Source organism: Puma concolor, chromosome E3 (assembly GCF_028749965.1).
Source record: "Puma concolor isolate L17-30 chromosome E3, mPumCon1.1.hap2, whole genome shotgun sequence".
In the NCBI taxonomy this organism is placed as follows: domain Eukaryota; kingdom Metazoa; phylum Chordata; class Mammalia; order Carnivora; family Felidae; genus Puma; species Puma concolor.
The window spans coordinates 2,426,799-2,453,961 of NC_141682.1; the positions used below are offsets into that span (position 1 = coordinate 2,426,799).

Below are 27,163 nucleotides of genomic sequence, written 5' to 3' on the forward strand. Positions count from 1 at the left end.
GGGAGGAGGCTCCGCCCAGCAGGGCCCCCTTCCCGCGCCGAAGGGCGCCGGGCGGTGGTGTCTCCACCAGCGGGTCGTGGCGGGGGCCAAAACCCTGTCCTCACGTCCACACGTCTGGCCGCCCTTCCCCCGGGCGCTCGCTCGTGGGCTCGACCGTTGCACGTTCCTTGAGCTTCTGTGGCGTTCGGCCTGGAGGAGCTGGGCTGGCCTCCCCTGCACGCAGCCCGAGTCTGTCTGTCAAATGAAGATGATGTGGACTCAGAGCTTGGCGTGGTCACCCACAGCTGTGTGATCTTGGACAAGTTACTCACCCTCTCTGTTCATCAGTGTCCTCGTCCGTGAAAGGGAAGTACAGTGACTGTAAAGTGCTCAGGACAGCAAAGTGCGACCCAGTATGTGCTTGTGAGGGGATGGGCAGGTAGATCCAGTCCCTGCCTGGCCACTCCTTTGGGGAAGCTTGTGTCTTTTATGACCAAGACAGTGCTCTGTCCTGGCCTCCTTGAGCCTGGAAATTAAGGCAACTGCCAGGGAGGGCCCAGCGTGGACTTTGGAGTCTCCTAGCCACATTTCCTAATAGGCATTATCATGCTGTATTAAAGTGGAGGTGGGAACCCCAAGAACAGAGGAGGCTGGAAATGCTGTAAGTGCATGGCAGACTCGCCCCTCTCTGCACCCTAGGGCACAAGGTGCATCCTCTTGGCTCCGGCTTGTCAGCACCCTGGGGCGTTATTTCTGGACTCCTTGCGTTCTGAGAGAGAGGTTCCTACGCCTGGGATTCTGCCGTCTGCTATGCTCTGTGGGCAGACAGGCCCCTTCTGGCAGGCTGGGCTGGGCTTTTGTGGACAGGGACAGCTCTGGGCAGTGGCTTCCCCAGAGGCCTGTCCATCTGTTCACCTGATTGCCCTGACTCGTCCGTTTTCTTGTAATAAGGCTGGGTGGCTCACTCAGCCTCCTGCAAAGGCCTGTGGGCACAGGAGAGGCCTTTTGGAAACTGTGTTTTCCACCGTTGGGAGAATTTACATACCACCCAGTTGGAGAATAATGGTGGGGCAGGAAGAGAGAGGTCACATTCTCCATCCCTAAAGGGCATAGTTTTCTGGTTCCTGTCACTGGCAGTGGGACACACAGTCACAGATGCCCTGCTTCCCCCCGACTCCCATGCCCCGGCACCGGGGTGGCAGGCCCACCAGGGTCCCATGTGGATGCATGGGGACTATCAGCTCTTTTCCAGGTTTCCAGAAGCCTCGAAATATTGTGCATTTTCCTCCGGTAAGGCCAGAAAGCCTGACTCAAACATAAAATGACAACTCAGCTGTACTGAGTTGACTTGTGTCCCCCCCCTCAAAAGATATGTCCGTGTTCTAACTCCTGGTGCTTGTATGATTTTATCTGGAAACAGGGTCACTGCAAATGTGATCAGGGGAAGAGGAAGTCATCCTAGATTATGGAGGGGCCCCAATCCAATGACAGTGTATCTTCATAAGAAGAGAGAATTTGGGGGGCGCCTGGGTGGCACAGTCGGTTAAGCGTCCGACTTCAGCCAGGTCACGATCTCGCAGTCCGTGAGTTCGAGCCCCGCGTCGGGCTCTGGGCTGATGGCTCAGAGCCTGGAGCCTGTTTCTGATTCTGTGTCTCCCTCTCTCTCTGCCCCTCCCCCATTCATGCTCTGTCTCTCTCTGTCCCAAAAATAAATAAAAACGTGGAAAAAAAAATTAAAAAAAAAAAAGAAGAGAGAATTTGGATACGTCAACTAGGAGATAGACACAGGGGAAAACAACATAATGAAGACGGATGCAGAGATGGAGGTGATGTGTCTACAGCCAAGGAACCTGAGGGTCACCAGAGCCACCAGCAGCCGGGAGAGAGGGGTGGATCGGAGTCTCCCTCAGAGCCTCAGAAGGGATCGACCCTGCGGACCGCTTGAGCTGAGACTTGGATTTCCAGAACTGAGAGATGGTAACTTCCTGTTGTTCAGGCTGCCGGGTTTGTGGTGCTGTGTTACAGCGGCCGCAAGAAACCCATACATCAGGCCGTTCAGAGCTTCTGCTGGGCAGGCGTTCTCTGCCTCTGATTGGCACGCAACGGCAAGGGAGGTCATCACTGATTAATGCTTGCAACACAGTGTGATCTGTGAAACCTTTTCCTAAGGTGGTGGGGGGCGGTCCCTGGAGAAAGAATACTAAAGGGGCCCAGGGTGGAGAAAAGGAGGGACCCATAACATACGGTCCTGGAAAAGCACTGCCAGAGCCCCAAACTTACTGCTCCTGGGGGCCTGTGTATTGGAGAGAAAATCCCCCTGGTACTGAAGGGCATCCAGGAGACAACACTTTCTTGTGGCCTGGGGGGGAGGGTGCGCAGGAAGGATCCAGGGGCTCTGGAGTCTGACACTTGCTCCTGTCCCTGATACGTAAACTGGGGTTCCTGCTGCCCAGTCTCTAGAAAGGCAAGGGGTAAAGGGAGAACACTGGGTAGAGGGGGAGGGGCACAAGGAGGCCCTGTCCCCACCCCACCCTCTGGGTGACTGGTGGCACTGGCTGGACCTATGGTGGTTTTTCCTGTCCTGAATGACTGTGGCCAGACTCTGGCCCCACTCTACAGATGCAGAAACTGAGGCCCAGCTCTCACCTTTGCTCTGGAGGCATGGGAATCACCACAGAACCAGGGAACCAAGATTCAACCTTGTACTGTTGGCCACAGACCGAATGGCCTGAAATAGGGCACTAGTGGTCCAAGAAGTCAAAGAGGACTCAGTCAGCTGTGCTGGCCCCTGACCAGGGCGCCCAGGAACACACTCCAGTGACTCAGGAGGAGGCAGCAGATGCGGAAACCGCTAGTCCTCTCCCGGGTGGTGATAAGCAGCTGGGGCATCCGAGCCCCTCTATCCGGGAGGACCCAGAGCCGGGAACCCAGAAGGCCTCCGCACAGCCGTTCTGTGAAGGCAGGAAGGACAGCCTGGCGGTCCCCAAGCTGGGCAGCCCTGAGCCTCGAGCCCCCGGAGCAACCCGCCCCACCAGGTGCCCACATCACAGAGGGGGTGGGAGGGGGTGCTTCAAGGCTCAGAAATGAGGACACTTGTTCCTAATCCACACAGTCAGACGGCAGACATATGGGCCTCGGTTTCCTGTATATGAAATGGGGCTAAAACCAGCCCCACGACTTGGGGAGGTTGCGTGGTGGAGGCCACGCGTGGAAAGCGCAGCGTGAGTCCATCTTCCGTGCGCGCTCCGTCCACGCTCCGCCCCCCGCGCCGGGCGCGCTCCGTTCACGCTGTGTGCGTGGAAGCCATTGTCGGGCTTACCCACGACTCCTCCGCCTCGAAGTCCGGATTTTTTTCTATCCTGTGTTTCTGAGTCAGGTTTTGCACGCGGTCTCCGACGCTCTGTGAGCCTCAGCCTCTCACGGTGAGAAGGCTATGAAATGACAGGACGCAGTCGCACCGACAGCCAGGAGGCGGGAACCGCCCGAGGGTCCTTCAGTGACTGAACGACAGGTGGTACGGCCACGCCAGGGGCGTCAGCCAGCCGCGGAAAGGAACGCAGCGCCGGCTCACGCTGCCACGTGGACGGACGTCGAAAACGTGACACCGAGTGACGGAAGCCAGACACAAAGGGCCACATCTCCTGTGCTACCGTTTATGAGACCCACAGTGAGTAAACCCATCGGAACAGAAAGTGGGTTGGTGGTTGCCAGGGGCTGGGGTTGGGGGCGGAGTAGGAGGAAGAATGGGGAGTGACTGATGAATGGGTCTGGGGTTTCTGCTCAGGGTGGTGGAAATCTTTCGGAAGTCATAGAGGTGATGGTCGCACAACATCGTGAGTGTACCAAATGCCTCTGAATCGTTCGCTTAAAAACGGTCAGAATAGTTACGTGTATCTTACCACAAACACACGCACACACACAAAATAGGATTACAATCCTCCCTCCTCCCTCCCTCCCTCCCTCCCTTCCTTCCTGCCTTCTTTCCTTCCTTCCGGTGAAGTACAGTTTGTGAGTGGAGGACAAGGACAAGAAACCTGCTTGGAAGCATCTGGAACGGAGTGGGAGGGCAAGCCAGGCCAGGAACTCCCCAGGATCTGTGTCCCAGGCCAGGAAGGTGGCTGGGTTGAGGCTCCTGAAAGGCCGTCCCAAGACCTGCGGGCGCCAGGAGAGAGGCCAGGCAGGGCCAGCCTCCCAGATGCTGGGGCGGAAACCAGAACAATGGCATCCCCCGCGTTTGGACCCCTTCCAAAGAGGTTCACGTTTTCCACGGAGAGAGCACTCACGACAACTGGCAGGGAGAAGAGAAAGCCAGAGTCCAGGTTTCCCAGCTGTGATGTGTGCTGTGCCGCCAGCCCCCCGCCCGCTCCCCACAGACACCTGGCTCGTGGGTCCTGGCCGCGGGAAAGCCTCAGGAGCCCTGCTTTCAGGTTCGCCCGGCGGCGTTGGCCGTGTGGCTCGGAGGCTGGGAGAGATGCCATTCAGCGTGCTCCCCGAGAGGTCCACAGGGCGAGCCAAACACTGACCCAGCCAGACTGACGACGTGAGCACCCCTCACTTGTCTGGAACCACCTCGCCGGCAGCCTTGCGTGTCCAGAGAGCCCCTGGAACCAGTAAGTCAGCAGGGATGGGCCGTGGCAGCCGGGGATCCCGCCCCGAGTCCCAGCCTGCAAGCCTCGTCTCGCTCAGAGCCTCCTTACTCCTTGCCTGACACGCGGCACTGACAGGGCTGGTGTCCGGGCCCCAGGGCTCATATGAGAGGAGCCTGGAAAGCAATCACAGACAGTGTTCTCCCCAGGCGGGGCCCCTCAGCCCTGCCCGTCTGCCCAGCGATGTGTCACCTGGCGAGCGTTGTGCAGAGAGAGTGTCGCGGGCCCCAGGGCTCATGCCAGGCTTCTCCCGCCAACTACGAGCCCTTGGGAAAGTCGTGTCACCTACGGGGGCTTTATGCCCGCCAAGCCCTGCTTCCCCATTTTACAGCTGGGAAAACTGAGGCTCCGTGCCACAACCCCGGCACATCAGAAAGCGGGAAGCTGTGTCCGGTAGCTCTCCTCGTGGCAGGGAAGAGACTGTGCACAAGCACAAGTGTTAGCACGAGCACCCCTGACCTGAGCCAGACGGACGATCTTCGCAGCCCACGAGAGAACTGTGGCTCCTTCACTTCACAGACAAGGAATCTACAACCCGGAAGATGAAGCTGCTCGCCCTGAGTCCCGGGCCAGGGAGCTGGAGACAGTGTCGCCCTTGTGGCAGGCACCACGGGGCCACTGTGTGGTGAACAAGTCATCCTGGCCGAAATTGAGGTCCAGCCTTTGCCTTCGGCTTCGGGGAGATCTACATCATGTCCGATAGACGTGTCTTTGTTTGGCGCGGGGACCAGTCACATCAGAAAGTCCAGCCACGTGATTTAGGATGGGGGCTTTGGACCACGCCGCATCAGTCCACCTGGTAACCATGTCGGCAGTGGACCGACCAATCAATCAAGCCTACATCGTGGAACCCAAAAAAACTCTGGGCACCGGAGCTGGGGTGGGTGCCCCTGCTTGGCAACACTCTGTGCGTTTTGTCACACGTCAGTGCCGGAGGGCCACGCGTCCTGAGCGCAACAGAAACTTTCCCCGTGGACCATCCCCATCCCCACCCCGGGCCGCCGTCTCCTGTGACGTATCTGCTTTCGTGACTTCCGTGAGTTCTCCTAGCCGGTTTTGGAATCTCCGTGTGGTTTGCGGAACTCTCCCACCTTGCAACTGGTGAGGTGAGGCGTGAGACCGTTTTGGGGCCGATGCTGACTCCCCTTTCACACTCGGGTCTTGCTAATCCCCACACGAGACAGATGACCACCATCCCCGCGTCAGGAGGAAAAAAGGCCCAGAGGGTTAGGTATAGACGCAAGGTGTAAACCCCTGTCTCTCAAAATTTCTGGTTTGATTCTCTCTGCCGTGCAACCCCCCAAATAACGTATTTTTAAAAGACCAACGGGTGATGCATTTGTTGCTGAATAGTTAACTTCCCCCAAAACTCAGTGGCTTAAGACCACCTATGCCGTATCTGTTTGTGGCTCCGGGGCTGAGCAGCGTGGGCTCAGCTGGGTGGTCCTTTGGTGGCTGGCAGGGTTGTACATGTACCTGCGGTCACACGGCAGACCCACTGGGCCATCTGGACGGTCTCAGATGGCTGGTGCTTGGTGCTGAGCCGGGGCCACACTCAGCTGAGTTGGGTCGGCTTCTTCCCCGGTGGGAAGGAGAGCTTTTAAGCCCTGAAGCGTGAACACTTGCCTGCTCGTGTCCCATTTAATAATGGGTCCCATTGGCCAAAGCCAGTCATGGCCAAGCACAGAGACAATGGGCAGGACTGAACAAGGCACGGACACAGGGGAGTGTGGACACGGGCCGGGGCTACGTCAGTCAAGATTGAGCGGACTTCCAAAAGGGGAAGAGATTCTTAAAGTCCTGTGCGGTCCTTCCTCCTTGGCAGGCGCAGAGGAGGAAATGGATGTGAGCAGCTGGGATGAGAGGGTCTGAGAGGGTTCCTCCCCACAGCTCGGGAACCTCACCTCTGTCTCCAGGAGCAGCGGGAAGGGGACTCTGGCTTGGTCTCTGGCTTCAAGCTGGTGACAAAAGCTGGCCGGGCAGCTGTTGGAAGGATGGACTGTCAATCACACTGTCCCTGTGCTTGGGGGGAGAAGGCTCCTTTCTCGGACCTTGGACCTTCGGAAGCAGGCCAGCAAGTGTGGGGAGGGATCACGGCCTCTCGCCGGGGGCCGTGGGAGAGGCAGGCTCTCCCTGCCCCCTCCTGAGCCCTGCCAGCTGCTCCCAGGCTTGGGCTGTCTGGTGACACCGTTCCCCTTCCAAGAGCTGAGACCCTTCAGCCAGGCAGCCTTCCAAGCCTCAGTCTCCCCGTCTGCAAACAGAGGACGATCTTGCTTCCCTCCCTGGGCGGGTGCCAGGGTTACGCTAGAAAGGGGATGTTCACAGCTGAAACCCAGCTTCCTTCCCTCACTGTAAGCTGTTTCCCCACGCGATGTGCCCAAGTGCCTTTGGGGGCCTGTCACTCACCCCCCAGCCACTCCGACTGTGCTTTGCCTGAGTAGAGGCCAGCCACTGCATCCCCACGTGGGGATCCTAGGGGCCCAGGTTCAAAGCGGGGTCAGACAGTTCTCATTCCCTCACACACTGTTTTCCTGGCCGGGGTGGGGCCCAGGGAGTCAGGGTCTCCCTCCCCAGGGTGGGCCGCCTCTTCTGGGAAGCCCTGGAAGGAAATGTTAGCCCCACAGGGCTGGTGGAAGGAAATGTCTCCAGCAGGCTGCCGGGAACGTGAGGCAGACAGGGAGGGCTGTGCTCATGGCCTGAGCTTCTCCTCCCCGCCCCCGTCTGTGTGAAGGACGCTGACCGTGCCAACCCCCCACTGTCCCTGTCCTCCTCATCTCTCCCGGAGGCTCAGGGAGGCAGGGGTCGGGGCAGGAGCAAGGTGGAGGCTTCTGGAACTGAGGCCAAGATGATGGCATTATCATGGCTGGGCCCTTGACGGGTGCTCCGTGCATGTTTCTGGAACAGACGTCATCATGCTCTCCAGGAGCTGCCCAGGCTGGCACAGGCCTGCTCCGGCCACGTGCTCACAGTCACCCAGAGACATGGCTCCGGTCACTCCCAAACTGAGGGTCACTTCACCCCGGGTCACCGGCCAGGATGGTCTGGCTAGATCCCTCGGCCTGGATTTTGTTGCCTGCGGGCCCAGGAACCCTTTCCTCCCCAGATATCCCAGCTGCTCAGCAGCACGGACAGGGGGTCGTGGGTGAGTGGGCAGCCACACTGGGCTCGCCTCCCTGCCTGGCCTCACTTTCTGCTCTGTTAGGGCCCTGGGGATGCACCGAGATCAGTGAGGAGGGAATGTGCTGGAAATGTGTCCCAGTCTGAGGCCGCTCCCCGCCTGGCACACTTGGGATGCCCAGCCCTCTCCTGTCTTTGGGGGTGGCTAAGAGGGACTGGCTTTATCTGGTGGGCACGGAGGGGGACAGCCTTCACAGAGTTCCTCACCAGCCCCTGAATCCTCGTCAGCCCTCCCAGCTGCCAGGGATCCTTCACCTTCTGAAAGGCAAATTGGACCTGGCATCCCGCTGCCAGCAGCCCTTCCCTGCTCCCACGGTTCCCAGGGTTCCCGGGGTGAGGGCCAAACTCCTCCGCAGAACGTGCAGTTCCCCCCTCCCTGCCCCCTGCCCCAGCCACAGGCCCTGCTTCCGCCCCAGCCTGCCGGCCCCAGCCACGCTGGACCACTTCTGGTTCCAGGGGGAGGGCCAAGGGTTCCCTAGGCAGGAAGACCCCCATTCCCTCCTCCGGAGGCGAGGGCCGCGTGTTCCTGCCCGCCCCCCCCAACCCCGGCCACTGCCCGCTCTGCACTTTGTGCTGCTGGGCCTCTCGCCTGGACCCTCGCCAGCCTGGTAGGGAGGTCTGCCCGCCTGGGTCCTGGCACCCTGGCGGGTGGGTGTTTGTGGGTGAAGGAGTTTACTCCAGTCTGCGTGGCGCCCAGCCTAGCTGACAGACTTGCAAACAGATCAAATAAACCTTGATCCTTGAAGGTCCACAGTGCCTTCCTCTCTCAGTGCCTGGCCCACAGCAGACGTGCAGCAAATACTAAAGCAGGCGGGATGAACTCAGTTCGTGAGAGCGCAGAGAAAGGAGGGGCTGACCCCAGGGAGCGTCTCAGCAGGGCCAGGCGGGCAGGCCTGGGGGACGGGACACTGCTGGCGGGAAACAGCTTGTGTAAGGCGGTCAGCTGGATGGGGGGAAGGGCATGCTCTGGGCAGGCTGTGCGCGTGCGTCTAGAGGGGAGGGCAGGGGTCAGGGCCAGAGGCGGGGGAGGGTGTGCCAAGCTGGGACATGGAGGGAATCCAAGTGAGTCTGTTGGGGAGAGAAGGTGTGTGTTTACCCTGGTTTTTAACCGAGGATCACAGGGCAGCATGGGGAGGATGGGCCACAGTGCCTGACGTTGGATTCATAAAGCCGGGATGGAGACGAGGAACAGGACAGATGAGTGCTGGCCCCCCCTGGATCTGTCCTTCTCTTCCCCCCTTAGCATCGGAACTTCCCGATTTTATTGCGTCTATGACCACCGAGAACAGACTAACGTTTCCCAAGCTCCTTGGCAGCTGGGTAGGCTAGTGAACACCTTCTGACCAAAGGAATACCAGTGGAAGTGTCCTCAAGTGAGGGGACACCCCCTTCCTCCTTCCTTCCTGTGGCTCGAGTTCGTGTTACGGCCGGAGCCCGAGCAGCCTTTTTGGGCCGTGAAGCCTTGTGTTTGGGAGAGTGAAGCAGTGAGGAGAGTGTGGGTCTTTGAAAATCATGCAGCCGCCATCTCTCACCTGCCCTGTTTCCCTGGGGGCTTTGGAAACTTCGAAAGTGTTTGGGTTACTGATATTTTGGGTGTTCTCAGTCTCCAGCCAGATCTAAAGCCAATGAATGGAAGGATGGAGGGAGGTCTCAGGTTCTGAGGACTCTCCTGAGACTTAGCGGGGACAGGGCAGTGAGAAGAGAGAGCCAAGGCCGCCTCCGAGGTCCTGTGGGAAGCGGCGGAATACTTCACTCTGCATGCGTTAGGCCCCTTCCGTGTCTGCTGCGAGGGTGTACAGGTGAATGGCCTGCTCTGTGCAGGCGGCTCACGGTCCGGCGGGACAGATGCGCGCCGGAAGGGCTCTGCTGGAGGAAGGGAAGCCCCTCGCCCAGGAGTTGCTAAGCGCTTCTTGTGTTCGTTCTGCACAGTTATTGAGCACCTCCTGTGCACCAGATGCCGTGTTAGGTCTTGGGAGCGGCAGTGAGCCTTGCGGACACGGTCTGGAACCAAGGGAGTCTGACAGGGGAGTCACATGGCCGTCAAATGATCTCAGCGTTGAGTGACAGGGCAGTGGAAGTGGCCGAGTGCCACACAGGGTGAATCCTGTGCCGTGAGGGTGTCATGCCAGGGGCCAAAGGAGGCCCTGCAGGACCTTGTGACACCCCTCCCCACGGGGTAGACGTCTCAAGGGCTCTCTCGGAGCAAAGCCACTTCCCCAGCGAATCTCCCGCTTGTTCCTGGCTGCCCCTGACCTTGGCCGTGGCTGACGGCAGGTACCCCTGGCCGAATCGAGTCTGGGCCCACAGGACAAGGGGGCAAGGCCACGCAGGTCCGGCTGAGATGGTGGCTTGAGCTGTCACGGGCAGGGACGGACATGGGGAGGAGTGGACAGACGTGGGCCATCTTTAGGAGGTGAAAGCCTCAGGGGGTTTTGTTGACACTTTGGAGATGGTGATAGGGGAGAGGGAGAGGCTCAGAGGGCACCCCCTCCAGGCTTCTGGCCTGTGTGTGGACGGTGGGGTGCAGGAGGGGTCCCCAAGGGTGTGCCTGCATGGGAGGAGAGATTTGTGTTATTTACAAAGATGTTTTTAAACTTTTTTAGCCTTGATTTATTTTTGAAAGCGAGCACGAGTTGGGGAGGAACAGAGAGAGAGGGAGACATAGAATCCGAAGCAGGCTTCAGGCTCCTCCCAGAGCCCGACGCGGGGCTGGAACTCATGAGCCACAAGTTCGTGACCTGAGCTGAAGTCAGACGCTGAACTGACCGAGCCACCCAGGTGCCCCGTTTTTACAAAGATTTTTGAATTGGGGTAGACTATATATAACAAAGAATTTATCATCTTAACCATTTTCAAATGCCCAGTTCGGGGACATCGAGCACATTCACCCTGTTGTGTGGCCACCACCACCGCCGTCCGGTTCCAGAACATTCCATCTCCCCACAGGAGACTCTCTCCCCATTGCACGCTAACCCTCATCCCCTCCAGCCGGGGCACCGCCCCCCAGCCGTGTTTGTGTTCCCGTCCCTGCCTCGTTTCGGTGAGCACGATGTCCTCCAGAGGCGCCCGTGTGCTAGCGTGTGTCAGGGCTCCCCTCCTCCGTCAGGTTGGAGAGGAGCCCGCTGTGTGCGTGGACTGCGACTCCTTTACCTGACAACAGACACCTGGCTCCTTCTGCGTTGTGGGCGCTGCTGCTCTGGATGTGAGTGTGCAGACACCTCATCCCCTGTGTCCCTGGGTTGAATTCTTTGCTGGATCCCGTGGTGGTTCTGTTTACCTACTTGAGGCGCCGCCAGACCGTTCTCCAGAGCAGCGAAACCGCCTTACGTTCCCACCGACTGTGCACACGGGCTCCCGTCCCTCCACGTCCTCACCTGTCACCTGTGGCTTTGATTTCTTTTTGTAGTGGCCATCCCAGTGGGGGCGGGGTTGGTGAGCGTCATTTTGGGCAAGCTGAGGTGGATGTCTTGGGGACGTCCCCAAGGCGCCAAGGAGGGGGTGACTGGGTGGCCGGGGAGGTACGGGTGCCGTCATCCACGCGGCAGGAAAGATGAAGGCTGTGGTGTGTGTGGGCTTGTGGGAGCAGAGGACAGGGTTTCCCAGAGGTCTGCAGAGCAGGGATGTGGGGTGTCGGGGCAGCCGAGGAAGGGGAGGGGGTCAGCAGTGTCACCTGCTGTAGAAACACCCATGGGGTGAAGACAGGGACTGAGGCTGGAGCAGAGAGCCTCCTCTCAGTACCCAACAGGGGGAGGGAAGGTCAGACACAGGAGAGAGAAGTCAAAATTCCACCAGCAGTAACCAAATAAGGACAGGGGTGCAATCGTTGGCCACAAACTAAAGCGCGGAAGATTCTGGAAGCATACACGCAGAGCTTACCCCTACCCCAGGCCTCCAGAAGCAAAGAAGGAAGTCCACAGAATTCTGAGAGACTTTGTCAGGGCCTCTCCCAATTTGTAAAGAACTCACTACGGGCGTAAATGGGGAGGGGGCAGTGAGAGAAATATTCCAGAATGTTCCAGGGGGCCCTGAGACCTGTCCCCCCCCCCCCCCCCCCCCCCCCCGCCACAGCTACAGGATGCACTTCCCTGGAGCCCTGAGTGCCCTGCTGGGGGACAGTCAGAAAACCTCCAAGTGGCTCTGGGCAGAGGAACGGCGTCAGATGTGGGATGAGCCTGAGAGCGGCCTCAGCCCTACGCTGCAGCCTGAGGACGCCCACCCATGATATTTACCGAGTACCGACAGCGGCTATTTCTAGGAAGAAGGTCTGTGGACGATGTGTGGCTGCTGTACCGTTTCTGTCTTTTAAAACAACGTGTTTGATGTGAAGGGAGTGGCCAGAGAGCCGGGCGGGGAGGCAGAGGTGGGCAGGACCTGGGTGGGGCGGCGGGGGCGGACAGCTCCGGTGTAAGAGGAGGATTTCCCCCAGACACAGCCTAGGGGAGAGAGGACTCTGCCCTCCACCTCAGTGCTCACAGAGTGTCCCGTCCCACTGCGCTCTCGGTGACGACAGCCTGGTGCGAAAGCAGCTTGAACGCCAGCAGCTGAGGCCGCCGGACCTGGCCAGGTGAAAGGATACCTCCTTTTATCTGATGTAACTCCTTTGGGCACCGCTGCAGGAGGAGAGCCTCCCACCGCGAACACCGGGGGTCCCTGTGAACCGGCCTTCAGAAAATCACTTCGCGCACACAGCCGTGGCCACGCCGTGCGGAGAGGGACACCTGCGGCCGGGCAGAGGCCAGCACCCTGGAGACTGGCGTGTTCATGTGAGTCCTCGGCGCTCGGGAACAAAGACTGCATATCCCGTTCGGATCTTGACACGGCCAAGGACTCTCAAACAGCTGGGGCACAAGTGAGGATGATGTGCATTGGAGAAGTGCGTCAAGCGGCTCACACGGAGTGGTGTAGACGCCGGTGGGAGCTCGTGGAACCCACGAGTGGCATACGTGATCCTAATTACATGTGTATGGTCCACTAACGAACCACTTACCGAGGAGCTGAGATTGGACGATCCCATCCACCCCTGTCAGAAGTCCCTATTTTCACATTGGTCACACGTTTTCCTTTTTGGGGTGTTCTCCGTGGAAACCACATAGCTTAGCATGGCGTGAGTTTACGGCGTACGTGTGCATGAGCTTTTGTGTGTTTGGGTGTGTGTTCGTATGTGCAAGTATGTATTTCACATGAGCGTGTGTTTGTGCATTTGCCTGCGTTCGTATGAGAGCATGTTTGTGTGTGCGTGTGTGTGCATGCACGTGCATGTCTGTCCGCGTGTGTCTGCCCATGGGTGCACAGCACGTCCGGGGGGACGGCTGACTGGGGGTTCTGCACAGTAGCCCCGGGCCTGGTGGCTGACTGTGGGGTGAGGACAATGAAGAGAGACGGGCCCAGGCTTCTGGCTCGGAAAACCGAGTGGCTTGTGACGATGCCCATGGAGACGGCATCGCTGGATCGCTGGACGGGGGGCAGGTTAGGGGGCAAAGGTCACTGAAAGCCGGGCCAAGCTGAGCTTGAGGCCTCTGAGACACGTAGGTACAGACGTCCGTGTCAGTATTTGGGGAATGTGGGCATTGGGGATGGAGCCCTGGGGATGCCCCCGTCTAACAGACAGACAACCAGGGGTGGTGCCCAGCTTGGTTACAGGCTGGGTGGGGGGGCAGGAGAAATACCGTGTGAGGGAGGAGACCAGACACGGGGGTAGGGCCATCGCGCCAGTGCTGCCAAGAGGGAGGGCCCTTGGCGCTGAACTGGGCCTAGACGGAGGGCGGGGACGAGGCCACCATCAGCAGGGGCGGCCGCGCCGGGCCCCCGACCCCAGCCACCCCCCTTCCGGGCTTTTATTCCTTCTGAGCCGCCGGCCGGGAAGGGGAGGGCTGAGGAAGCAAGCGGCCAGGCTGGGAGCCTGAATGGCAGCCCCGGGGGCCTTGGCACAGATTGCACCCTCTCCTTTGAATCCCAAGCTGTTCTGGGGCTTAATTAACGGTGAGCTCCGGGGCACCCCGCTCCCTATTCAGAAAGGACTCCATGGAAACTCCAGAGGCTCCTCAGGCAGGCTCTGGCTAATGGGGCCGCCCCTCTGCGCTGTCCGCAGCCCGGCTGGGTTCCCAGGATGTGAGTGGAAGGCGCTGGCCAAAGGCCATTGGCTGGTACCCGAGCCCGGAACGTGGAGCGGTTCCTCCTCCTCGTTCGTGCCCTCAGCCCAGTAGCAGGTGCTAAAAGGAACCGGGGATTCGGATTCTGACATTTTTTTTCCATATTCCCTGGTGACTTTTGAAGAATCTCATCAAGAAAATCATCTTGGCAAGGGCCTGCGGGTAACTCTCAGTTAAGAGTCTATAAGGAGGCCCACGTGCTCCTTGCGGGCCAGGCTGGGCATTACTTTCAAATTCCCGAGGGTCACAAACCAACCAGTGGCAGGAACAGGGAGCGGGACGTGTGCACGTGTGTATCTCTGTGCCTGCTCACGGATTCACATGTCTGTCTACCCCTGCTGGCCAGGGCCCGAGGCTGGGCCGTACTCCGTTCCCTTGCCAGCTCCAGCTAAGGAACTCCCCGGGAGGGTCTCCCCTGGAGGCTGCTCTCTGCGGGTGGACCCCAGCCTCCCTGAGGACACGCAGGGACAGGCGTGTGGCCGGGGAAGGTGTCTGATGTTCTCTGCTCTCTGCCATCACAGACTCCTTAAGGCCCAAGCGGCTCCTGCACAAAGCGTGAAGCCTTCCAGACAAGCCGTTTGCCCAGACACGTGGTGATGGGGCGCGAGGTGGGCTCGGGCAATGCCAGAGCTGGCCAACGAGCCCCTGGAGGGGCTCCGGGCAGATTCCAGCAGGATCTAAGGGACTGGCAAGCAGCCGCACGCAAGCAAAATCTTGGGGAAGATTTATTCCCCAGACATCAGCGGTCTTCTGCCGCCGGATTCGTGGATTCCTGTCAAAGATTCCTTCCCTGCTCCTAAAGCAAAAGCCGAGTAGAATTTGGGGAAACACCCCCAGATGAAAACACATTTTCAGTTCTTTTTTAATTTTTAATTTTTTTATTTTTGAGAGCGAGCGCAAGCACGGGAGCAGGGGAAGAGCAGATAGAGAATCTCAAGCAGGCTCCTCGATCCCAGTGGGACCGTGACCTGCACCAAAATCCAGAGTCGGACGCTCAAGCAACTGAGCCACCCAGGCACCCCTCACGTCTTCGTTTCTTGACGCTCGAGTCCTCTTGGGCCAGCAAGGAGAAGGGAGGAGGGAAGGCGGGAGAGGAGGGAGCCGCGGGCGGGAGGCAGGGCCTCTTCCCTCCGGCTGGCCCTCTGCACCCCAGCCGGTGCGAAGCAGAGCCCCAGCGGCCCCAGAAAGTGAGGTTTCTGAAGCACACAGCCTGGGCTACAGCGTCGCACCCCTGGGGGCAATTCAAAGTGACAGGATTTACTCGGCAAACAAGACAAAATACCCTGCAAGACAGCTGTTCTTTGCAGCGCAGGGTGAAAACCTCATCCCTTCCGAAGACTCCTGTATAAACGACGCATAAAGTTGCAACGATCTAAATACACGTGCCGAAGGCCAGTGGGTCCACCGCTTCCTCCCCTGAGCCACCTGCTGGTTTCACGTTTTAACTCCCAGGTGGGACTTCTCGTTTTTAAGGATGCTTAGCCGGCAGGGAAGTGGGGCTAGCGGGCCCTTGGGAACGCGGCAAGGTGGGACCCTGGAGGGGCAGTCCGCCGGACCCCCGGTCCTCAGAGAATCTCTGAGCCACGTGACAGCAGGTGCTCCTGCCGGAGCCACAGCAGGGCTGTCATTTAAGCTCAGGTGGACTCGGAGTTCAAATTGTGTTCGGATCTCGAAGGGTAGCGGGCTTTCTGCAGAGGGTATTTATTTCTCGAAATCAGAGAGAAAGGCATGCTGTGCTCACCCTGGCAGATGAGTTAGGCTGGTCTCCCTTTTCCTAACGCTGTGGGTATTTTTGCCAGGATGGAGGTTTCTGGTCTGTCTGAAGGGCCAAGAGCACTTGTCAGGACGACAGTGGACGTTCGTGGGACAGGGCACAGCCAGCACGTGCCGTCGGGGCCATGGGTCTGTCTCTCAGAGTCCCTCCCTCACACATAGAGGAGCGAGCAAACAAAACCCCCTAAAAACCCCATCGAGGGGCGCCCGGGTGTCTCAGACAGTGAAGCTCCCGACTCTTGGTTTCGGCTCAGGTCGTGATCTCCCGGTTCGTGGGATCAAGCCCCGCATCAGGCTCTGTGCTGATGGTGTGGAAGCTGCTTGGGATTCTCTCTCCTCCCTCCTCTCTGCTCCTCCCCCACCTGTGCCCTCTCTGTCTCTCTCAAAATAAACAAACTTAACAAAAGCCATTGAGCTGCCCAGTCAGCGACCTCCCCACTGGGAGGCCTGCGGGGCTCCTGGTCTTGGCGGTCTCCCTCTCTGGGCCCTCGCCTGTCCACCCTGGCGGGGACCTCCCGGCCCGCACTCCTCCTGGGTCCCTGGGCACGGAGACCCGCAGCTGAGCTCCCTGGGAGCCGCCTGCCACTGGGCTCGCCCCTCGGCACAGCCCTCACGCGTCTACTTGCTCATGTCTGGGCAGCCGCCCGGTGCCGCCCTGTGCTGTTCCCACTAGCACTGCCCTCCCTGCCCTCTTTCTCCCCGGAGCATGCCTGCTGGGTGGGTGCGAACCGAGGGCCGCCGGGGGCCATGACACTGCCCGGACTCCTCTGTCATCATCACCCGGCACCTTCAGGAATGCCACAGGACAGCCTGTCCCCGGCTCCCGGGCTGGGGTCTCTCTGGCATCCCGGGCGGCAGGAGCAGCATCTCGGTGGCCAGGCCGGGTCAGCCCCCGTGCGTCCCGGTGGGGGACGGCGCTGCTTCGGGAGGGAGGGGCCGGGGGGGGGGGGATGGCGGCAGCCTGGAAGCCTCGCATCCCCGCGGTCAGGAGGCCCGGCTGTGGCAGCACCGGGTCAGCTGGGTCAGGGCCGGGAGACGCGGCTTCCGCTTCTGCACTGTGAGGGTGGCCGGGGTGGGGGCAGGGCACGTTTCTCTGTCAGCCCCCAGCCGGTGTGCGGGTGCTGTGGTGACAACCAGGGCGCGGCGAGCCTCACATGCCCCGGACTCCCCACGGGAGGGCACGGACCTGTGCCTTTGGGGCGCTTGATGCCTGAGGTCGCAGTGCCTGTCTCCTTTCTGCTGGATCCCTTTCCCCTCCCCTACCTCCCTGGAGTGGGCCCCGAGGCCCCGTGTGGGCAGTGGCCCCCAGCTGAGCAGGCACAGGGAGTCGGCGCTCCAGGCCCTTCTGGCTCTGCAGGCCAGGAAACCCAGCCCCACGGCCAGGCCCCACAAGCAGGCCGCTGCCTGGGGTTCTCCTCGGCGCCTACAGGGCCACAGGGCCACAGGGCAGGCCGTCCGCCAGAGGGCGTGCACACTGGACTCTGGCTGAACTCACAGTGGCCTAGAGGTGCATCAGTGACCGAGGCGGCTTCGAGAATGTTTGCTTTTAATAGATCAACAATGCTGCCCGGAAGGCACACAGGCAGACGCGTGTACATATTTACAGTTCTTGGGGTCGTCTCCTTGGAAAACACAAGCACACAGACCGATCTTGCCTTCGTGGCCCTGCCCGCGGCCAGGCCGCTCCGGTCACGGCACACAGACCAGCCCGGACGCCACGCGGGGCCTTGTTCTCCAGGGCCCGAATGACGAGTGGGTGGAAATGCCTGTTGTTTGAGTGACAGGTGGGAGGAGCCTCGCCCCAGGAGCGGGCAGGCCCCCAGCGCTCGCCCAGCCCCTACAGACCCTTAGCTCCGAGCCCGGGACCCAGGGGAGGGTGGTCGGGTCACTGGGGAACAGACCCCACGCGTGAAACAAGCCAGGGGCGGCAACAGATTCGGTCCAGTTACCAGTCGGTCCAGTGGGAAAAACAAGAAACAAGAAAGTGGGACTTCGCAGCCCACAGACCAAACCAACAAAAGACTAAATCGGCCTAGCTTTCTGGCCGGGCTTTTTTTTCTCAAGCTGTTGTGTGGACGGAGCCTGACCGGGTGGTCCCGGCGGCTCGGGGTGGACGACCATGGACGGGCTCTAGCTGGTCGTGGCGCCAGAAGCTTCCTGGCCACGGTGAGGAGGGCCAAGGGTTTCCCCAAAGAAGATCGCATCCTACTCCCCAAGGTTCGACCTCAGAAGGGCTCCAGCCGGCACACTCAGTCCAGGCAAGAGCGAGCTTCCTCACACCAGGTGTGTGGCCTGTGGACCTGTGGAGAGTTGGACGCCCGGCCTGGGGACACGGGGCTCTTAAGACGCCCTTGACGTCCCTCCCCCCGACCGCGAGCCTGAGGCTCTTCTCGTTCCATCAACAAAGGCTGACCTTGCAGACAAAGGGGGGGGCTCTGTGTTTGTGTGGCACAGGCTGGGCGGGAGCGGGGGCCCGCACGCAGCAAGGGCCCGGGGCACCCCCATCACCTGCGGCCCGTGGGTGAGCCCAGCACCCCTTCCCTGCCCGGGGTCTGGGGACAGCTGTGCCGCTGCACTTCTCAAAGGCAAACCTGATGGTACTTCGTGGTTAGGGTTTGGTGCCTTTTAAGGCTTGGCCTACCCAGTGACAGGGTCTCGCCAGACTCCTTCCTGGGCACAGCACCTCTTGGGCACAGGGCCCTGGCGGTGGGGATGATGGTGGGGGAAGGTCTGCGTGGAGAGGGACAGGAGGAGGAGCCTGAGGAACATGAGCCCCTCTTGGGGCCCCGATGTCCTCATGTCTCACGAGACTTGGAGACGCCGTATCCTGCCACAGGGGTCTGTCATATGTGTCTCTTCCAGAAAGTACTTTGCCTACTTGCCGGGTGGAGATCAGAGCACGCGGTGCCAGAGAAGGCGGTGGCAGGAGAGGAACGGGGTGCCGTCAGCACGGCTCCAGACAAGGCGGGTGTTCCCAGCTCACGGCCGGAGGCCAGGAAGTGGCTGCCGAGACCGCGTCTTTGCAGGGCCCCCGGCTGGCCCGTCCTGGGCAGAAGCGTCTGTCCGTCTGACACCGAAAACTGCGCCGCCGGCCCTTCCCGGAGACGAGATCATTCAGGATTCCCTGAACAAGCAACCAAACAGGCGACCAGACCAACGGAAGAGGAGCACCGACCAGGCTGCTGAGGTGTGTGTGTAGCACAGAGCTCTTGGTTCACAAGGTAAAATACTCTCCAGTCATAACTGTAGTTCCCACGTCCTCTAGGACACGCTTCGTCCTCCAAACCCCGAGCTTCCCTGCAGGGCCGTCGCCGCGTGAGGGGCAGGCCCGGAACCTAGGGTGGGGAGGCGGCCTTCCTCGGGGCCACAGCCGGGGCCACCACGATCTCGTCGGAGTCGTCAGAGCTGCCGTCGTCTGCGGGTCCCGGTCCCGAGGGAGAGGACGGCCCTGCAAGGAACCGGAGCGGGGTTGTCACCGCAGCTGCTCGGGGCCGGGGCGTGCCCCGGACACTTGGCACAGCGCCTGCTCCCTGCCGGGCGGGAATGACCTTCGGCGTCAGCGTCACCTGGCCACAAACCACCTCAGCCTCCGAGCTCAGCTCTGGACACCCAGGCCGTTGCCAAAAGGCAAACACCCTCAAAAGGTGAGGCTGGCCGACAGCGAGCAAGCTGGAGCGCGACTGGGGGTCTCTGAGGGCCGCCCCCACCGCGGCGCCCCGAGCCCGTGGCCTGGGCGGGAGCTGCGACCCAGCGCTGGCGAGGCTGGTGGCCAGCTGCGTGTGTAAGAGCCCGCTTCCTGGTGGCACGTCCACCTGGGGAGACAGGCACGCGGTGCCCGGTGGCCCCTCCCCCACACTCTTCATGCACAGCAGCCTTCCAGAATCCCGTCTCTGCTGGAAGGGGGCGCCCGCTGCAGACAGCCTGCGCCCCGAGGGGCCTGAGGAGGGGCCAGAAGCGGGCGAGGGATGGGAGGGAGGCCCGCACTCTGCCCGGTGAGGGGCAAGGGGACAGCCGGTCGCCGGTCGGGGGGAAAGCGGGAAGGAAGCCAGGCTCGGCCGCACCGAGGCGTGTGACTGCACAGCTGGCCTCTGGCGCCTTCCAGAGAATATCTGAGGGGAGAGCCTCAGGACGCTCAAACATCCGTTTCCAAGGTTATCTTCAAAAACACGGTCACGATCGGACCAAACGGGGCCACACGGCCCTGCCGGGAACTGAGGGCGGTGTGTGCGGTAACGCCCCTCGGCGGGAGACGACACCGTCCGCAGGAGGAGGGGCCTCGGGGGGCCGGGAGTCCTCGATGGCCCGCCCGGCTCCGCGTCTTCCGGGGCATCCCGGTGCTGCTGCCCTCGGCTCTTGACACGCGGGGCCTGTGGGGCACCAGAGTTCGACGTCCGCGAGCCCCGACAGCCCGGGCTGAGCGACTGCAAGGGACGCAGCCCGCTCTCCGGTGTGGTGACTTCCCGGGTGGACACGGTGGCAAGCCCTTGGCTCCTCAGGACAGTCTCTGAGACCCAGCCCCCCGAAGGCCGCGTCGCCCCCACTCACCGCAGCGGGGCTGCAGGGCTGCTGGATTCACCGGAGCCTCGTCCTCGGCCGCCGGCCCCTCCGTGGTCTCCCCGCCGCTCGCCTCACTGTCCTCTTGACCTGAAATGACACGCAGACCAGAAGTGCTGGCCCTGCACGCGGCCGGCGTGGGACACAGGCAGGACTTGTCCCCTCCCCCCGTCTTTCCACCCCAGCACCCGGGTTTTGGCTTCCTTTGCTGAGGTTTCCTGACACGAAGCCCCGCTCCCCGCCTGTCCTCAGACTCCATCTTTGTGACCTATGAGCTCAGGACAGAAAAGTCGCTGGAAACGTTCCCACGTGAGCGCCACGTGGTGACCGCCTACCGCCCTCACTAACAGGACCTCAAGACTGCGTTTCTTGGTCCAGTGACCGTCCCAAACCTCCCAGCACCGCCTTCTTGCTCATCGGCAGCATCACAGTACGGGTGCGAGCAAGTCACAGCAGAGGAAGGGGGAGGGGAGGCCGGAGTCGCGGGGCCTGAAAGCAACGTCCAGGCTCTCGCCGGGCATCCGCCTCACACGCGAGGAGACGGGCCCTGCCCAGGACCCCACGTCCGCCGCCAGGCAGAGCTGACCGGGCCTCACTGCTGGGGTGCGGCGCCCCTGTCAGTCCCAGGGATGTCTGCACTGTCTGGGGGCCTTGATGAGGCCAAAAAGCAGATACACGCAAAGCTTTACTTAAAACCAACAAACAGGAAAAGCATTGGTCCAAAGGAGGGAAACCACCAGCTCCGGTTAGAGCCAAGGATAAAAACCAAAGACACACGAGGCATGAAGCTCCAACTCTGTGGCCCGCAGGTGCCCGGAGGCCGCCGTCACTGACCCTGGGGCTGCCTCCAAAGGTCCAGAATCTCCCCGATGCAGCCTCCCTGCTGGTAGGCGGTCACAGTGGACAAGCCCCCACATGTGCCCACACACCCCACGCTTCTGGGCAGTGGCAGCTCTTTGCTGGAAGCTCAGAGGGCCGGGGAAATCGAAACTGAAGCGACGTTACCAGGAGAAGGGGCCGGGCAGGGTGGCGAGGAGAGCTGGCTGTGTGTGGCCGGAACGGGCTGCCTCCTTCTGGGGGCTGCGGCGACGGCTCTCTGACCGGCGGCGCTGCAAGAGAGAGGCCAGCCGCTTGGACTTCACAGAACGCCCCCGTGGGCTGAGGCCCACGGCGGGGCTCACGGATGCGCGGGAGGCCGGCAGGGCTCGTGCACGGCCGGGGTCAGGGCCAGACGCCTTCCTTTCCCACCGTCTCCCGTGCCTTTCTGTCCCAGCGGACACGGTCACCGGCCGTGATGGCCGCGCCGGGATGGACCCTGACCTGCGTGGAGCCCCCGGCCGTCCCCGTTCACGGGGAACCAGAACCATGAGATTCGGGCTCCACCTGGCTCTCCTGTGGCAGAGAGGAACCAAAAACGACACCGGAGAGGAAGGGCAGATTGAGGGGCAGGGAGCCTGAGCCCTGCAGCAGAACAGCCCCAGCCCCCTCCTGAGGGACACTCCCCCGCCTCGGTGCAGAACCCCCCCCCCTCGCCCCACAACAGCTGGGAGGGGCTGTGACTTTCTGCAGCCGGTGCCCCCGCGGGTCTGGCGCAACAGTGCCACCGAGAAGGAGAGGAGGAGCGCTGCCCTGGGAGGGTTCTGACGACGCCCGCGCCTTCCTGAATGCTGGGGTCCCGTCACATTTTCTTCTAACAAGGATGATGCGTTAGGACGAGCTGACCAGCCTACAAAGTGGCGGGTACCAGAACCCCACAGTGTCTGGCCCCTTCTTCTGGTTTCCCCCGGCCCGGGGGGGGCCGTTCCGGGAAGGCCAGAACTCACGGGTTACCCCCGCTGCACAGGCAGGAGGAACTCCTCACGGGGTGTTTCTGTTCGGGTGACAAACCAAGGTCCCAGCTCCTACACCCTGTGCCCGGGGAACCACGGGCCGGCCACCTGGACGGGCAGCTCCTCGCACCGTGTCTGCGGCCGGCGTTTCCCAGGGATACGGAACAGAGTTGGGCCCGCTGGTTGGACTTACCTGCGCCTGACCCGTGCCAGGTGCGCCCGCAGGACGGACTGGATGGCGGTGATGGCCTCCTCCTGTCCCGGGCTGCCCTGGGCCTGGACGGTGGGGCTTGGAACACGCGGTGACGGAGGGTCCTGCGGCAAAATGACAGTGAGCGTGGCAGGGGCCCCCGCCTGGCCCTCAGAGAGCCAGGTGCGAGCACGGCCCCATTCCGGGTGGCTCGTCTGGGTACTGTGTGCTTAGCACTTCCTGACTCTCAGACTCTGGAGATTCTTAAAACGGATGTCTTGTTTTCACAGAGTAGGAAGACGCTCATCTTTACCGCGTTAAGATTATACCTCAATCGTGAGATGGACGCGTACCTAGTACGTAGGCACCAGACGTTACATCCACCTGGAGCCTGCCTGGCCCGATGCGCCCCGCGACGGACAGTAAGGCGCAAGGTAGGACACCGCGACCAGAAGATGCCGTGCTGCCTCGGTGGGTGAGGCGCCAGACGCGGACACGGGGAGAGGGCGGCTAGCGGGCCGCTGTGTCCGGCCCCGGGGGTTACCTGTCTGGGCGGGCTGGGGGGTTCTGGGGCGCACGCCTCGCTTGACAACAGCTTCACCCGCGCTACATGTCCCCTGAACGCTGCCTGAAGCACCACAGCCGCCTGGCAGGGAACGGGGAGAGAGGGAAGTAGACGTTAATTCCCCTGCAAGGTGGCAGCTGCGGAGGAAGGGGGATCCAGAGGGAAAAGCCCTAGCAGCAGAGAAGTGACTTCTCTCACTATTGCATACCCACGGCCTCTCCGTCACTCACCTAGCGCCTCCCCCAGGGAGAAACAGACCCATCGTTTGGGCAGAGAGAGGCACAGTCGCCCGATCCCGAGGGAAAGCACATCATCTGTTAGATGCTAATAAACTTAGCTGCCGGTGTGTGTCCGTATTTTACAGTAGTTAGGTTTCCATGCTGGGTAGTCTATACCACATGCTTTGTAAGGGTTAAATTGTACTGTAGGGCTAACGCTTAGCTTGAAAGATAACAACTTTGTTCTGACACCGAAGGTCAAAAGATAACAGCCTTACTTTTACTCTTGTAAATCATACTTCATACTCTTGTGAATCAGGCTTTACCAATGAAGGAAACAAAACCTCAAAAAAGAGCGTCAGAGACAAGGTCAAAGAGATCCACTGGTTGCAACTTAGCGGCAGAAAGTCTAAAATAATCACCTCATTCGAGAACTGTTTCTGACTCAGCTGGCAACTATTTCTAACTCATCTAGAAACTGTTTCTCTGTTCTGTTCCCAGACAATGATAAAACGATGTGATCGGCTTTAAAAACTCTGTACCCCGGCTGTTCAGGGCCACACTCTTTTCAAGAGTGTTGGTCCCGATCGGTCAGCCACACTCTTTTTTTTTTTTTTTTTTTTTTTTTTTTAATTTTTTTTTTTTTTCAACGTTTATTTATTTTTGGGACAGAGAGAGACAGAGCATGAATGGGGGAGGGACAGAGAGAGAGGGAGACACAGAATCGGAAACAGGCTCCAGGCTCTGAGCCATCAGCCCAGAGCCCGACGCGGGGCTCGAACTCATGGACCACGAGATCGTGACCTGGCTGAAGTCGGACGCTCAACCGACTGCGCCACCCAGGCGCCCCAGCCACACTCTTATCAAGAGTGTTGGTCCCGATCGGTCAGCCTTGCCTCTCATTGTAATAAACTTTGTGGTAACTGTCACTGGTGTCCGTAGCATTCTGTTTCAGGAGTCGCGTGGATGCAACAGCTTTCCATACACATGTTCCAAAAGCGGGCAGGGCAGGGGCACCTGGGTGGCTCTGTCGGTTGAGCGTCCGACTTCAGCTCAGCTCCTGAGATGGTGTGTGAGTTTGAGCCCCACGTCGGGCTCACTGCTGTCAGCACAGAACCTGCTTGGGATCTTCTGTCCCCTTCTCTCTACCCCTCCCCCACCCGTGTTTTCGTTCTCTCTCAAAAACAAGCAAGCATGAAGAAAACACAAAATCAAGCAGGGTGTAGAGCACGATCTCATACTGCTGCAAAGGAATTATTTATCTTTTGAACTTAAATAATTTCTTCAGACGCACATGTGGATGCTCTGCTGAGTTCTGCAGTCAGGGTCGTGGGTCTCGGGGGCAGCAGCCACCAGCCCTGGGTGAAAACGTCACAGCATGACAAAGGATTTCGGCTTTCACGGCATTTTAGGGGAACAACACGCTTAGTACGTTGAGTCCTGACACATCGTGTGTTTAGATACCTAGAGGCTTCCAGAATCAGTCACACACACAAAAAACCCAAACACCTTTGCTTTGTCCCTATGGAGGGCAAGGTAAAGCAGACGTCCTGAACTTGGAGTTCAGAAACAGGCCCCACAAAGGGCACCTGGGGGGGCTCAGTGGGTTAAGCGTCCGACTTCGACTCAGGTCATGATCTCGAGGTTCGTGAGTTTGAGCCCCGCAATGGGCTCTGTGCTGCCAGCTGGGAGCCTGGAGCCTGCTTCGGATTCTCTGTCTCCCTCTCTCTCTGTCCCTCCCCCACTTGCAATGACACTCTCTCTCTCAAAAGTAAACAAACATTAAAAAAAAAAAAAAAAAAACAGGCCCAACAAAGTGCGGTAAGGGGACCTTCATTAAGGCAAAATCAAACAGGCAAACGCACGTGTAGACCGACCCAGGGGGCTCGCTACACACGGACAGCAGGGACCTAGGGCTCCTTACGGGCGACACGGGCTGAGGGTGGTGGCTGCTGACTTACACCAACCACAGCTCGGCCGCACCGCACCTGCCTGGAGAGGCAAGGACGCTCGGGCCTGGGGCGGCACCGGAGACCGCAGCGGAGCACGACAGCACGGGCCGGCCGGCCGGCTGGTAGACGCGCTCCAGGGTCCCTGGAGGAGTCCCAAGCTCAGCCATTCACCCGCTCATTGCACAGATTTGCCGAATGCCTACCATATGGCAGGCCGCGTCCTGGGACCTATGGACATAGTGGCCCAAAGGCAGAGTCAGTCTTTGCCTCCGCGGAACCTCCACTGCAATGTGAGACAAGCAGTTTGCAAAGAAGTAAGCTATCAGAATATCAAACAGGGATAAAAGCCACAAGGAGAACTAAAGCAGGACACGAGGCCGGAGTGATGGCTGGCACGGGGTATTCAGAGAGGGTGTCATTGAGGAGGTAATGTTTCGGTACGGACCTGTGTAAAGCAAGGGGGCAAAATGTGCAAGTATCTGGAGGAAGAGCCTTCTAGGCAGAGGGGCAGCAAGTGCAAAGGCCCTGTGGCAGGAATATGCTGGTGTTTTCGAGGAGTGTTAAAGAAGCCTCCAGACTGGCTAGAGAAGAATGAGCAGGGCTGGAGGGGTCGCCAGGACATGTGGCACAGAGGGTGTTCAGGCAACAGCTTTGGAATTTGCTCCAAGTTGAGAGCAGGTCTTATGCGGCGGTGGGTGTTATTTAACACGTAAGACATGTCACCCCGGAGGCTGCGTGGGGAACAGGCTGGTGGGGAAGGCGACAGCAGCAGCAAGGGGCCGTGCGGGTCTCAGACTCCGTCAGTGCCGGCACCTCCCAGCCCGCGCCCAGCCGCTCACACACACCTGCTCTCCTCCGGGGCAGGCTGTGCTCCTTCGCACACCCGTCTTCTGCCTGGAGCCCTTCCTCTCAGCCTGGGAGCCCCCACATTCCCCAGACCCCACGGCACACCTGGACACGAGCCCTAAGCCACACCTGCCACCTTGACCTGCGACGACCCATCTGCTGTTTGAGTCAACATCTTTTTTGAGTCCCGAGGGCCCGCCGGGTTGCCTGACTCCGAACTGATGACCGAGAAAAGTGTGTTGAAAGAAGGAATGATTGAATGAATGAATGAATGAGTTTGAAGGTGTGAAGCTACCCAAATATTCATTTGATGTTGATATCACTTGGGGCTGGTCTGATTTCACGAAACCAAGTGCCCGTGATGCTTCCTGAGACATCCCGCTGGGACTTTGCTCCGGTGCAGAAATACATATTTTGAAACGGATGAAATAAACTTTGCTTACCTCGTCCAGGACGGCCTTTTTTTTCTGAAATAAAGAGATAAATCATGAATTAACACAAGGATGAATTTTTTACAGTAGTATTCATTTCCTGATCCTGCCCCTGCCCCAGCCCCAGTCGCCATGGGTGGAAAAGCAGAGTCGGGGTACCAGGGCACTCCCCTCAGAGAGCCCCCTCCTTGCCACCCACACCCCAGGGGGCTCCGTGCGTCCCTGTTCCTCCTCCGCCTGGCTGACAGTGCTGAGGGGCCGGCAGCCGTAACTAGACGGCCGGCTTTCTCAGGGCGGGTCACGGTTAAAGACGAGACACCTTGGTGTCGCCTGCAACTCTTGGCCAGCCCGTGGCAGCGAGCTCCGTGAGACAGTGTCTCACGAGCATCAACACGTGTGCGTGTCTTCGGCTCCAGGCGGGGAAGCCCCTCCCCACGGCTGGAGCTGTCTTGACACGGGTGCCCTCTCTGGGTGGTCACACAGGGGCTGGGCACTGCCTGCTGGAGAAATTACAAAGGGGACCCCGTCCACGGGTCTGGGTCACTGGCCCCCAAATCTGATCCGTTGTGAGAAGCACCCAGGGACTTGAGAAAAATCAGCTACACCCAAGACAGGCTGATCCAGAGTCAGCACAGATGAGACCCAAGAATACGTATTTTTATAGCCCAGGTCCTTCCAGGGTGGGAACCCCAGGATGATACATGTGCCTGTGGTGGACCGTGGCCATCGTCGATAAAACGTACATTAACCAGCTCATTTTCAGTATTAATCAGAGTGCACAGCCCACAGCTGTTACAGAAAAGGATTTATCCCTTGACAGATGAAGGGAAATGGAGTATGAGCACCAGCAGAGT

At 60.0% G+C, this 27,163-nt stretch overlaps 1 protein-coding gene and 1 long non-coding RNA gene across 11 annotated transcripts in view; one reads left to right on the forward strand and one right to left on the reverse strand.

The window, feature by feature from the left end:
- Positions 1-1,730: 1,730 nt before the first annotated feature.
- LOC147572855 (uncharacterized) lies at positions 1,731-23,221 on the forward strand. Of its 3 annotated transcripts, none has more exons than XR_015245229.1 (2): positions 1,731-3,646; positions 22,588-23,221. It is a non-coding gene; the product is annotated as an uncharacterized LOC147572855 (long non-coding RNA). The 3 variants fall into 3 exon arrangements; XR_015245228.1 differs by lacking the exon at positions 22,588-23,221 and adding an exon at positions 3,980-5,952; XR_015245227.1 differs by lacking the exon at positions 22,588-23,221 and adding an exon at positions 3,985-5,952.
- Positions 17,254-27,163, reverse strand: part of IQCE (IQ motif containing E) — a 42,811-nt gene continuing 32,901 nt past the window's right edge. For all 8 annotated transcript variants that reach the window (XM_086691224.1, XM_086691227.1, XM_086691225.1 and 5 more), the window contains 6 exons: positions 26,322-26,345; positions 22,842-22,943; positions 22,301-22,422; positions 21,284-21,387; positions 20,270-20,368; positions 17,254-19,172 (listed from right to left, as the gene is read on the reverse strand). In XM_086691224.1, coding sequence (XP_086547350.1) covers positions 19,060-19,172; positions 20,270-20,368; positions 21,284-21,387; positions 22,301-22,422; positions 22,842-22,943; positions 26,322-26,345 — 564 coding nt within the window. In that variant the 3' untranslated portion in view covers positions 17,254-19,059. The remainder of the gene's footprint in view (positions 19,173-20,269; positions 20,369-21,283; positions 21,388-22,300; positions 22,423-22,841; positions 22,944-26,321; positions 26,346-27,163) is intronic.